Here is a 13236-nt window from a genome sequence, read left to right as displayed (position 1 = left end):
AAGATACTAGATTCATAGCACAACATACTAGATCTTGTGCTAACAACAGAAGAGGTATGAGTGATCAAATTCATGTTGGGGAAAAGCTTACGCCCTCGTGCGACCACCATATTTTACGATGGGTTACGAATATAGAAACCCACATAAAGGTCAAAGGTGATGAATTTCTAGATTACCAGCGACGTGACTACCAAGAAATAAGAGAGGCACTGCAAACCATCTCCTGGAGGGCGCTGAAGGGCCAACATGGCACGGAAGCATCACGGCAAAATTTCAAGAGGGCCATCATGGAACTTGTTCAAAAGGACCAAGCTGTTGCCAGGATGCCACACACTGGCAGCTCCACACACTACGGAATGTTTCTTACCCAGTTTCAATTAAACCATTCAGTTTCCAGGGGAATTTTAGCAGTGTCTGTTGGCTGTTTAAATGCTTCGTTTTCATGACCCATGCAGTTGTCTGTAAAGTTTAATCTGCTTTCGTTCTGAGTGAGGGTGATTGTTGCAATCCCCTGCCTTTTGTACGTCTGTGACAAGGCCAGGTTCTGAATCTGGGAAGCTGTCTCAGGGATGGAGCTTCAGGAACAAAGGGGGGAGCTTCAGGAACCAATTTCTCTGGGGGAGCCCACCAAGGGGCTCCCCCAGAGAAATGATTTGTTGGAAATTGCTGTGATGCACTAACGATCTTGATACATTGCATCACTTTGGAATCCAATTTGTCCTAAGAAGTCTGAATTTTGGAAGGAAATCTGGTTGACGAATTTGGTCTGTTCTTTAGAGGGATCCAGTATAGAGAGGTATAAATTTGAGTGTGTGCACTGTAGGGAGGCCATACATAATGCTTATATTGAACTGATATACCTTAAGATATATATATGCAACTATGCAAATGTCCTTCTTTTAGAAAATAATGCAACTCTTGGTGTGGTGCAGAAACTAAGTCTATGGTTTGATTTCTGCAAAAAATGATAGGCAAAGAATTTTACATTATTTACCTAAGTTTATATTAAACTTTTTAGTTGGTCATAGCAACTTGGAAGACCATTCATGGTTGAATGGTACTCTGTATTGTCTTTAATTTGTTTAGACTGAGGGAACTCGCTATAGGGGCTATTAGAATAGTGGAAGGGGTTTCTGCTTTATATTCTACTGTATGCAGTATATGTTTTATAAGTAGAAAGTACGGCATTTATGTTTTATTGAAAACATTTTCCTTGCAGGTTAAAGCTATTGTTGTTAATGAGCGACTGGAGGTGCTGCAAGAGGCTTCCGTCCAGTTTGATAATGATTTACCAGAGTACAGGTAGAACCCTCTCATTTTTGGATGCGTTGTGTAGCTTTAGCAGTTTGTAGTATATGTAGCTGCTACTAATGTAAGGGATTCATTTGAATTTGATCATTGCTTATGTTGATATGGTACAATAGATGCATGAAATTTAGTGTACTGTATATGCAGGCTGCACAAATATGTTCATCTTTTTGTCCATGGCGAGTGAAAAAACTAATTTCCTTTGTTCTCGTTACTGCTAAAGGCAGTTGGTGAATTGCGTTTTTGTCTCACTGGTGAACTAATCTAACATTTGTTCAGCCCTGTGTATTGTGCATGACTGTATTACTGTATATGTAAGGCTGGTTAACTTAATATATTAAGAACTCTTGGTAGTAAATTCTGGCCAGGACCCATGGTGGGGTGCATGTTCGTGGAGACGGTGTGACAGTGACCGCCCCCACTATTATGTGGGTGAAGGCCCTTGACATGTTGATGGACAAACTGAGAGTGGCTGGAGCGGATTTTTCCACAATCGCTGCCATTTCTGGAACGGGACAGGTAAGATGACAACTAAAACTTGTTACTATTGTGAACTTGTGATGTCCATAAACCTATGAAGTGTGTGTGTGTGTGTGTAATTACCTAAGTGTAATTACCTAAGTGTAGTTACAGGATGAGAGCTACGCTCGTGGTGTCCCGTCTTCCCAGCACTCTTTGTCATATAACGCTTTGAAACTACTGACGGTCTTGGCCTCCACCACCTTCTCACTTAACTTGTTCCAACCGTCTACCACTCTATTTGCGAAGGTGAATTTTCTTATATTTCTTCGGCATCTGTGTTTAGCTAGTTTAAATCTATGGCCTCTTGTTCTTGAAGTTCCAGGTCTCAGGAAGTCTTCCCCGTCGATTTTATCAATTCCTGTTACTATTTTGTACGTAGTGATCATATCACCTCTTTTTCTTCTGTCTTCTAGTTTTGGCATATTTAATGCTTCTAACCTCTCCTCGTAGCTCTTGCCCTTCAGTTCTGGGAGCCACTTAGTAGCATGTCTTTGCACCTTTTCCAGTTTGTTGATGTGCTTCTTAAGATATGGGCACCACACAACAGCTGCATATTCTAGCTTTAGCCTAACAAAAGTCATGAACAACTTCTTTAGTATATCGCCATCCATGTATTTAAATGCAATTCTGAAGTTAGAAAGCATTGCATAGGCTCCTTGCACAATATTCTTAATGTGGTCCTCAGGTGATAGTTTTCTATCTAGAACCACTCCTAGATCTCTTTCTTTATCAGAATTCTTTAAAGATTTCTCACATAATATATAGGTTGTGTGGGGTCTATGTTCTCCTATTCCACATTCCATAACATGACATTTATTAACATTAAATTCCATTTGCCAAGTGGTGCTCCATATACTTATTTTGTCCAGGTCTTCTTGAAGGGCATGACAATCATCTAAATTTCTTATCCTTCCTATTATCTTAGCATCATCAGCAAACATGTTCATATAATTCTGTATACCAACTGGTAGATCATTTATGTACACAATAAACATCACTGGTGCAAGAACTGAACCCTGTGGTACTCCACTTGTGACATTTCTCCATTCCGATACATTGCCTCTGATTACTGCCCTCATTTTTCTATCAGTCAGAAAATTTTTCATCCATGATAGAAGCTTACCTGTCACCCCTCCAATATTTTCCAGTTTCCAGAACAACCTCTTATGTGGAACTCTGTCGAAAGCCTTTTTTAGGTCCAGATAGATGCAGTCAACCCAGCCATCTCTTTCCTGTAATATCTCTGTGGCCCGATCATAGAAACTGAGTAAATTCGATACACAGGATCTTCCTGATCGAAAACCATACTGTCTGTCTGATATTATATCATTTCTCTCCAGGTGTTCTACCCATTTAGTTTTGATTAGCTTTTCCAATACTTTCACTATTACACTTGTCAATGATACAGGTCTATAATTGAGGGGGTCTTCCCTGCTGCCACTTTTGTAGATTGGAACTATGTTAGCCTGTTTCCACACGTCTGCTACGATTCCTGTACACAGGGATGCCTGAAAGATCAGGTGAAGTGGAATGCTGAGCTCAGATGCACATTCTCTCAGAACCCATGGTGAAACGCCATCTGGGCCAGCTGCTTTGTTCCTCCCGAGCTCCTTTAGCATATTTTCCACTTCATCTCTAGACACCTCTATCCGCTCTATGTTGTTCTCTGGAATTCTTATTGTGTCTGGTTCTCTGAAGATTTCATTTTGTACAAACACACTTTGGAACTTTTCATTTAATGTTTCACACATTTCCTTTTCATTTTCCGTGAATCTGTTTCCCATTTCCAACCTCTGGATATTATCCTTTACCTGCAATTTGTTGTTTATGAATTTGTAGAATAGGCCCGGTTCTGTTTTACATTTATCTGCTATCCCTTTTTCAAAATTTCTTTCTGCCTCTCTCCTTACTGCTGTATAATTGTTTCTCGCATCTTTGTATCGCTGGTATGTTTGGGGGTTTGGCCTCTTCCTATACTGATTCCATTTTTGTGTCTTTTGGTCTCTTGCCCTCTCACAATTTCTGTCGAACCAATCCTGTTTTTTGGTCCTGCATCTCTGTTTTGGTATGAATGTTTGTGTGCCTTCCTCGTATAGTTTTAAAAATGTGTGTGTGTGTGTGTGTGTGTGTGTGTGAATGTTATCATTGTTATTCCTAGATGAGCTGTACTTTTACATAATGTCTAGGAGTTATTTTGTATTAAATAGCAACTCTAAAAATGTACAAGTACAAGCGAGTGTTAGTTTTGGCAGATGTTGAGACCTAGCTTTCAGTTAAATGCTGGTGCAGTTTTTATATAGTAATGAATTTGTGAAGGGATGTGCCGCTTACTGGGTACATGAATGGTTATGCTGGTTAGTGTTCAACAGATATTCGAAATAAATCCAGCCTGTCCTTCTGTTCAGGTAGCACAGTACTCGTAGTAATGGTGAGGACCGTCGTACATACAGTATATTGATGTAAAAGGCAATTAGTAGAGAGTAGAAATTGGTACTATCGAATTTGGACAAACTGGATAAGTTTTTGTGTTAGTGTTGCAAAGAAAACCTGACCTAAACTAACCGTCCTAGGCCTAATACATGCTAGCCGAGTCCTAATATAGTACATATACAGTATGTTCTATACTAGGCTTAGGAATATTTAAGTTTGGTTTTTAGCTTTAATTTTTGGGGACTTTAAAGTGAATAATACCAAATTCTATTACTGTATCTAATTGTCTATTATATTTATGTATGTACAGTGGTTTACATAATTACAAATAGTACTACGTATCTAAACAGGAGGTTGGGTTGAGTAAATCTTAGCAATTAGTCCTTCTTAGTCATTTGTAAATAATTAGAATTTACTATAGTTACAGAATAAAGATATGTCACGTTCTTGTGATTTCAGTGAGAAAATATTGGTCGTGTGATGGGACTGAACTCGCAGATCTGGATGCATTCAACATTGCTTTTCCGGATTTAGTTACAGCATTTCCAAATTTATTTAATTTGATTATGATTTGGGCAATATGCACCTTGTTTGTATATAATATGTACGGTACTGTAATGTATTTTCTCTTCGTAACTATAGTGTTGCAGATGCTTCCTAGCTTGTAGCAGTTAGCCCCTATGAGCTTTCCCACTTGCGTCTGGATTGATACTCTTGCATCTGTATTAGTGTCGAGTACTTTGGCATTATTTATTTGGGGTTAATGACTGTTTTTTATTGAAGATAATACAGGTAAATATTATCTGTACTGTGCACTATATGAAAAAGTCTTCCAGTTCTGTATTTGAAATATTATAAGTTGGAGATAACTACATTAGTAGAATGATTTAGGCAGATGACAAATTGTCCCATAAAATTGATATATAGTAAGTAAGAAAAGTGATATATGGTATGTAAGAAAATTGATATATGGTATGTAAGAAAAGTGTGAGGCTTCAATATAGGTGGGAGAGTATACTTTGCTTGATTTACAATATTGCAATTATACTATACTCGTGTATTAATATTAATTGTGTAATACACTATATATAGAACATCATATACTGTACTGAGTAAAAAAAGAAATGGAAGGAAATAGTTTGTAAGGTATCCTCACATGGATGCTCTCTTAAGGCAAATTTCTACTGACCATTAAGATCTCTCACAGTCGGAACAGTCAGATATCTTTCACTCGTGCTTTAGGCAACTTAACAAACTCTTCGTTCACACCATACTGCGGTTACGGAAACACTGGTGAAAACTCGGTCTAACCCAGGATGCATGCACCAAGTACATTCACATAAAACGTAGACTTTCCAAGCACTGCTTCCCCTCGCAAGAACCACCAAGCAGCACTCTTGCTAACTACTAAATGACACACTAGTTCACTACTGGTCACCACCAGGTAGCAGTATTGACACTGCCATAAATTACCCTAACCCAAGCTCGCTACATTCCTTCTTGGCTGGCCCTTGCAGGATGCTGTATAGGCAGGTGACGAAAATAAGGCTTCTACATACATTTTTTGGAAGTCAAAATATACATGAAATGCTGAGAATGTCACAGTGACATGGATGAAAAAACAAACATCTTGTCCCACACATATGAAAATGAAAGTGAACACATTTTGCTCTATTCTTTTTATTATTTATATACAAGAAGGTACCTTGGATTTATGAGAGTACATAGCATTGATGTTTTTACATTCTTGTAAAGCCACTAACATGCATAACATTTTTGGCAGGTCTTTAATCTAACAGATAATTTTAAGTAGGTAATTTCTAGCAAAATTCAGAAATGTTAACGGGTACTTTGTAAGAAAATTTAACGAAGATTAGTAGATGCATTATACTAATAAAATTTGAGGATTATCAACAGGTACATTGTAGCATAATTTGAGGATTATTTCTAGGTATAATGTAGTAAAATGTGTGTTCAATATAAGAACCATGATAAAAGAAGATAGCAATGATTACAGTGGTGAAGTTGAATGGCTTAGGGACATATATTGAGGTAGTGGGGTAGTACAAGATACAGTGCGAGGACCCTTATCAAGTCAAAACTGAGAGAAGATGGGGAAGCAACATTTATAGGGCAAGAAAGGAGGCGAGGTGAGAGGTGGTAATTACTTAAAGTGTAGTTTCAGGATGAAAGCTATACTTGTGGTGTCCCGTCTTGCCAGTACTCTTTGCCGTATAACACTTTGAAACTACAGTACAAACTAAACCAAGTCAAGTGGCCTTCACCACCATCTCACTTAACTTGTTCCAACCATCTATCACTGTTTGCAAAGGAAAGCTTTCAAATATTTTTTTGCCATCTTTGTTTCCTTAGCTTGAATCTGCGTCTTCTTGCTCATGAAGTTGCTGGTTTCAGGAATTCCTTTGTCAGTTTTTGCGATTCCTGATAGTATTTTGTAAGTGGTGATCACATCACCTCTCTTCTATCTATTAGTTTTGGCATGATGAAGTTCTTGTGATGCTAAACTGTGCTTGAAAACATTATAGTTTTATATCGGTGTGCTTTCTGATTGCATTCCAGACAGGGTTGCGTAATCTACAGTGTTTTGCTAGCATTAGAGATGCATTACATTGTTTTAGATGATGGGTAACATTGTTTCAACAGATGGGATTTATGGTTTTAGTAGATAGGTGTTGATGTTAGACATATGAGTAAGACGTAGATGTGTAGTACAGTATTTTCGTAAGCAGCTAGTAAGAGTGTGACATCATAAAACGGTTAAATGACCAGACCACACACTAGAAGGTGAAGGGTTGACGACGTTTCGGTCCGTCCTGGACCATTCTCAATCGACTTGAGAGAATGGTCCAGAACGGACCGAAACGTCGTCGTCCCTTCACCTTCTAGTGTGTGGTCTGGTCATCATACTTTAGCCACGTTATTGCGACTCGTCGCCTGCAAATAAAACGGTTAGTTACTCATTTTTGGATATGTCGAAAAGACATAGACGGAATATTTATAAACATTTCTTGCTAGGTTTTATGGACAGTGATTTCTAAAATTTATGTAAGAAAACCTTAAGTATCCTCCTCTGTATTTTAGATAAAAAACATTTTTGTATTTCATTTCTGTATTTGCATATTGAGGCAGCATTGTAAATTGTTATAGGCTACTTAAGTTAATATTTACAGCAACATGGTAGTGTGTATTGGCGGAATGGTGCTAGCAAGACTCTGTTGGAAGTCCAACCTGATCGCTTCCTTCACGAACAGCTGGCAATGGTCTTCACCATTACAGATTCACCAATATGGATGGACTCGTCAACTACTGCTCAATGTCAGGCTTTGGAGAAGGCAGTTGGAGGCTCACAGGTAACCTCTAGAGTGTCATGTACTCATTTTGGCTAATGTTCTGTCATCTGTTCATTGTCAAAGTTTCTTGGACAAGAATTTGCTCTTTATATGTATGTAATGAAAAAGATCCAGTGAGGTACTGTACTCGCTTTTTTATCTTTCGTTTGCACTGTACTTGTGAAACATTGTAAATGATTGTTAATTTCATGGTGCTTATCATCTCCAACCAGCACTTTCATTGTTTGGACTTTGGCTTGATTTCCAAGTATCTTGGTTAACTTTAATCCATGCTCCCATGTACTGCAGTCATTACCGTTCACCTGAACATCTACAATCTCATGACCAAAATTCCCAGAATCTGAAAAATATTTTAAAATCTGAATTAACAAATAGGTTTCTATTGTGACCACCCCACAGGACAAGAGATCAGAGATCAGATGAATAGGTCAGTGTTTGGTCTCTCAGAGTTGGATCTATGTGGTACTCGACATCCGAGTGTCATTTTCAGGAGAGACTGTTTTCTTGGCTTAAACTACTCTTGTTGGTTTTCTTAAGAAATGCCCAGCTCTCCTTCCAAGGACAAGGCCATATTCCAACCTGGCAAGTGTAACCTCAGCCTCGACTTACAAGGTCTCTTCAGGGTGTCTCCACTTAGCTGTCAATGAGGGTCTCTTCAGGTCGTCTCCTCCTGGATGTTATTGGGAGTGGCTTCAGGTCATCCCCACCTGGCTATTAATAGCGGGGTCTTATCAGGTTGTGTCCACATAGCTGTTAATGGGGCTTCTTCATGGCATCTCCAGCTTGCTGTTAATGGGGTCTCTTTAGACTGTCTCCTCCTGACTGTTAATTGTAGTCCCTTAAGGCCCTGTTATTCAACCTGTGGTCCGCAGAAATTTCTAGCGGTCCACAAAAAATTTCGCCTGAATAATGTAGCCGCTACATGATTCGGGCGCTACATTGTTGCGGGGGCGAGCGCGGTGCTGCACACAACATTGAAGCGCCCGAGAGTATGGATTCAAACCACCACCACCACCATCTTTCTGTAGTAGTAAGGTAGTTGTCAAGAGGAAAGGTTCTTGCATGCCTTTTTCAAACTGAGGGAAGAAGTAAATCAGTTTCTGTGACAGCAGAAAGCTGACCTAGCAGAACCTTTGTTGAATGAGGAATGGATGGCTAAACTTGCTTATTTGGCAGACATATTTAGCCTTTTTAACAAACTTAATATTTCTCTTCAGGGGCAGGCGATGAGTCACAATAACGTGGCTGAAGTATGTTGACCAGACCACACACTAGAAATTGAAGGGACGACGACGTTTCGGTCCGTCCTGGACCATTCTCAAGTCGATTGAGAATGGTCGACTTGAGAATGGTCCAGGACGGACCGAAACGTCGTCGTCCCTTCAATTTCTAGTGTGTGGTCTGGTCAACATATTTCTCTTCAGGGGTTTTGTACAAATATTTTTACACTGAGAAATGAAATGGACGTGTTTAAAAAGAAGCTGCCTCTTTGGCATAATCACATCCTAGAGGAAGATATAGAGATGTTTCCACTTTTGGGAGAATTTTTGATTGCTGCTGATGTCAACCAGAAAGTCATGTTCAACATAAGTCAACATTTAAGAGCAGTAGCTGAAAACTTATGAATATGAGGATCCTTGTAAAGGTAATCTCTGGATTAATAATACCTTCTTGGAAGATATAAAATCATGCACACTTAATCCTCGTGAGAAAGAAAAGCTGATCGAGTTGTCTTTTGATGTCACTTTGGTGTTCAGACGTAAAATGCAATCATTGTCTCAATTTTGAATACCACTCAAAAAAGAATATCCATAACCAAGTTATAAGGCTATCAAATTGTTGGGAATTGTTTTGACTTCCTATTTATGTGAAAAGACCTTTTCACACAAATTGGAAGTCAACTTCACACACTTCCTTGTTCTTCAATAACAGGTTGAAGAACAAGGATATAGAGGACACACCAAAGTTCCAATCTGATGTTAATAAAGTCTTTCAATGGGTCACAGAAAATTACATGATATTTAATGAGAATAAGCTCTAATTACTGCTCTATGGAAAAAGGAAAATATCAAAGCAGAAATCACATATGAGCCAAAGCCAGAGCTCAACCCCCGCAAGCACAACTAGGTAAGTATATAAAACACAGTCAAAGCACACTATTGAAAGAAAAAATGTTGTAAAAGATTTAGGAGTAATCATGTCGGAAGACCCTACTTTTCAAGAACACAACAAAGTTGCTGCCACAACTGCAAGAAAATTGACAGATTTGATAACAAGAACCTTTCAAATAAGAGATGCCATACCAATGATAATGCATTTTAAGACATTAGTGCTCTCTAGAGTGAAATATTAGTGCACTAACTGCCCCATTCAGAGCTGGAGAAATTGCTGACCTGGAGAGTGTGCAAAGATCTTTTACTGCTAGAATTCACTCGATAAAACATCTAGATTATTGAGACCTAAAAATTTTAAATCTATACTCTCTACAGTGCAGGTGGGAGAGAGATGTAATATTTTACACTTTGAAAATATTAGAAAGGCTGGTTCCAAATCTGCGTGTAGAAATAATACCACATGAGAGCAGATGGCTTGGCTGGATGTGCAAAATAGCCTCACTGAAAAGCAGAAGTGCAATAGGCATGCTGAGAGTGAACTCGATCAACATCAAAGACCCAAGACGTTTCAGCACTCTTCCCCTACATATTCGGGAATAACTAGCCGACCTCTTTCAGTGTTCAAAAGAGAACTCGACAAACACCTTCAAAGGATACCTGATCAACCAGGCCTGGTCAGAGACTGGGCTGCAGGGACATTGAGCCTTGAAATTGTCAACAGGTGGTTCACTGATGCAAGCCAACTGGTTAGCTCCACACTGATCATGTCTCACCCGGCCCTTAAGTCATAAATCCTACTGCAGACCACAAACAGAATCTGGTCCACATAGTTGAGGGCATGAGATAGTAGATCTTCTTGAACCAAGAGGTAGAATCGTAAGGAAAGTAGAGCACCTCACTTCCCCCAGTGTGCTCAGCCTCTTGATTTGGGTGCCTTCCACTGCCTTGGTTTTGTAGGGCGATGCCCACTTTCCCAGTGTGTCTTTCGGGACCCTCTGACGCGTCTCCGAGGAGGAACCTCGTTCTTCGCAACTGGGCGCCTTTCATTTGTGTGTGGTACTGTTTAATATGCTCCAGGAATGTTTGATGTTTCTCAAGGCTTGGGTGCTCTATTTTCTTTTATGGGTCGCTGCGGGTCCCCAGCTGTGTGTTTCAAGGTCCTGTATTTCGTTTAATTTACCTTTAATTGATTTGGTAGGGTTCGACTCTCCAAGTCTGGTCAAGGGGCAAGCTTATCTGGTGATAACTTGGTCAGTAAGGATGTTGCTCGTAGTGGCCTACATGCCATATATCTGTTACATATCTGCTGATCTGGCAATTCCTGTAGCAACTTGTCCAATTTTCTCTTGAAATTTAAACATTTTTTGGTTGTGTAGGGATGAGGCCTTGACATACAGAGCTTTTTACTGTCTCAAAAACAGTAAACAAACATCTTGTCAAACGTTGCATCAAACATCAAACAAACGTTGCTGTAACTGAAACTAGATTCTGTTTGGTTTACTTTTGTGGCCTGTTGGTTTGGAAATTGAATGTTCGTTTCACCACTCTGTTACTTTTTTGGACTTCATTTTATGGACTAACACAATGGACTTATTAATCAAAAGTCTTTGCAAAGTCTGTGTATACAACATCTGTATTATGATATGCTGCTATTGCTTCTGTGATTTTTGTCATAGTGGTTAAGTAATTGCAAAAGGCAGAACTTTCCAGTTCTAAATCTATAGCTGGAAAATGGTGGGTAAAAGGTGAGCAAGGCGTAACAGGTAAGGCAAGAAATAAGAAAGTCGACAGTAAGACGTCTAACCAAATCTGTCCAGTGGGAAGAAACTGTAAGCAGGGATCCAAATCTTAAGATGAAGTCGTGTCAGTGACAAGAAAGGTAGTAAAATCTTGGTTGATAATGATTCTTAGGTGAGATATGTTTACAAGGCCATCAGAGGGATCTGCTTGGAAAGGAATGTTTCATTATTTTCAACACTCCCACTTAAGCAGCTTCTTATTGAAGTCTGTATCATATCACAGTGAGATTAGAAATATATTTTTTAAAATTATCTGGTGGGGTTCTTCATTAAGAAAGCAGGAAGTTCCGTTTCCAGCTGGAGGGTAGAAGACGTATACAACTTCCGCTTGCTGCTGGTTCTTCTATTTCTGTGTCCCACCTGAAAAAAGTTCCTGCCATACTATCTTAGCTTTTGGAAGAAGTATTAAGCTACTTGTAAAACTTTCCTTGCATAAGACCATTATTTTACCTTCAGTAATGTTCCTCCTCCATTAATGCTTTGGTCATTGAGGGAAGAGCATCTGAGCCTCACCACCAAGTACACAACACTACTAATTTGTGAGATAAATGTAATACAGTAAGTAATTAATCATTTCTCTTTCAGAAACTTGCCGACATTACTGGGTCACGTGCATACGAGAGGTTTACAGGGTCCCAGATTGCCAAGGTTTACAAGAATCGCAAAGAGGCCTACAATAACACTGAAGTAAGGTTATCTTGAGTGCAGCACTGATATGCTGACAATGTTATTACAAAAATATTATTTACATTCCAGTTTGACTCATTATCATCCTTATTGAGATATTTTTTCCTTACCTGTTGCTAAACATTGATTGCTTCAACCACTAAATACAACACATGCAATACAGTAATATATTTGTTTAATTTTTAAGTCAAAACAACTTACTTTGGCTTGACTAACAATTGTGATTTATTTCAGAGGATTTCACTAGTGAGCAGTTTTGCTGCTTCCCTGTTTTTGGGTAGTTATGCTTCAATTGACTTTGCTGATGGTTCAGGCATGAATTTACTCGATATCAACACGAAGACTTGGTCACAACCCTGTCTGGATGTAAGTATATATATGTATATACCTGTACTGTGTATTATATGTACAGTATATAAACATGTACTGTATATTTTTCTCAGTCTCTCTTTGGAGAATGTTAGTTTACTCCAGAAAATTCATGAGTTTGCATTACCAATTATCCCATATAAGTTTGTATTATGTATTCACTGATACCCAATACCCTGTATACATTTGTACCGAATATAGTGGGACCTTCAGAATATGGATCATATCATCCCAAACATGATTCTGATAAAGGAATAATCTGGGTTTCTAAATATTTGGCCATTTTTCTAATTTAAATGCACAAATTAACTTGGATGTATATTTGTATTAATAAAAATTAAGCACTGAATGTAATGAAATGCACTTGTCTGGTGGGCCTCTCAATGTCTTGATGAGCTGAAGTACTGTGTAGCCGAACCTTAGGAATTCGGACCATGTCTCTTGAGACCATCCTTGATCTGCATGGTGTCGTGACCAGAGTCTGGCTTACTCTAAGGCGAGGGGAGTCTGAGGATTAGAAATCTACTCCAAAAACCAAGAAAAACCCACCATTAAAGGTTAGGTGGGACAAACCCCCGAGACTGCTTGACGTTAGTAAACAAGTTAAGTATCACTGATCACGCTGCCATCAGATGA

General features: G+C 39.0%; 1 protein-coding gene across 1 annotated transcript in view; it reads left to right on the top strand.

Annotated features, from left to right (window-relative positions):
• Positions 1-1219: 1219 nt before the first annotated feature.
• Positions 1220-13236, top strand: part of LOC138363874 (xylulose kinase-like) — a gene marked incomplete at its 5' end in the record, with an annotated part of 34310 nt that continues 22293 nt past the window's right edge. The window contains 5 exon segments of the mRNA XM_069323345.1: positions 1220-1302; positions 1677-1827; positions 7452-7631; positions 12130-12231; positions 12466-12597. Of these exon segments, the coding sequence (XP_069179446.1) occupies positions 1220-1302; positions 1677-1827; positions 7452-7631; positions 12130-12231; positions 12466-12597 (648 nt within the window).

This window comes from Procambarus clarkii, chromosome 12 (assembly GCF_040958095.1).
Source record: "Procambarus clarkii isolate CNS0578487 chromosome 12, FALCON_Pclarkii_2.0, whole genome shotgun sequence".
Lineage (NCBI taxonomy): Eukaryota > Metazoa > Arthropoda > Malacostraca > Decapoda > Cambaridae > Procambarus > Procambarus clarkii.
The sequence above is the reverse complement of the archived record's forward strand: the minus strand, read 5'-3'. Positions and strand labels throughout refer to the sequence as shown.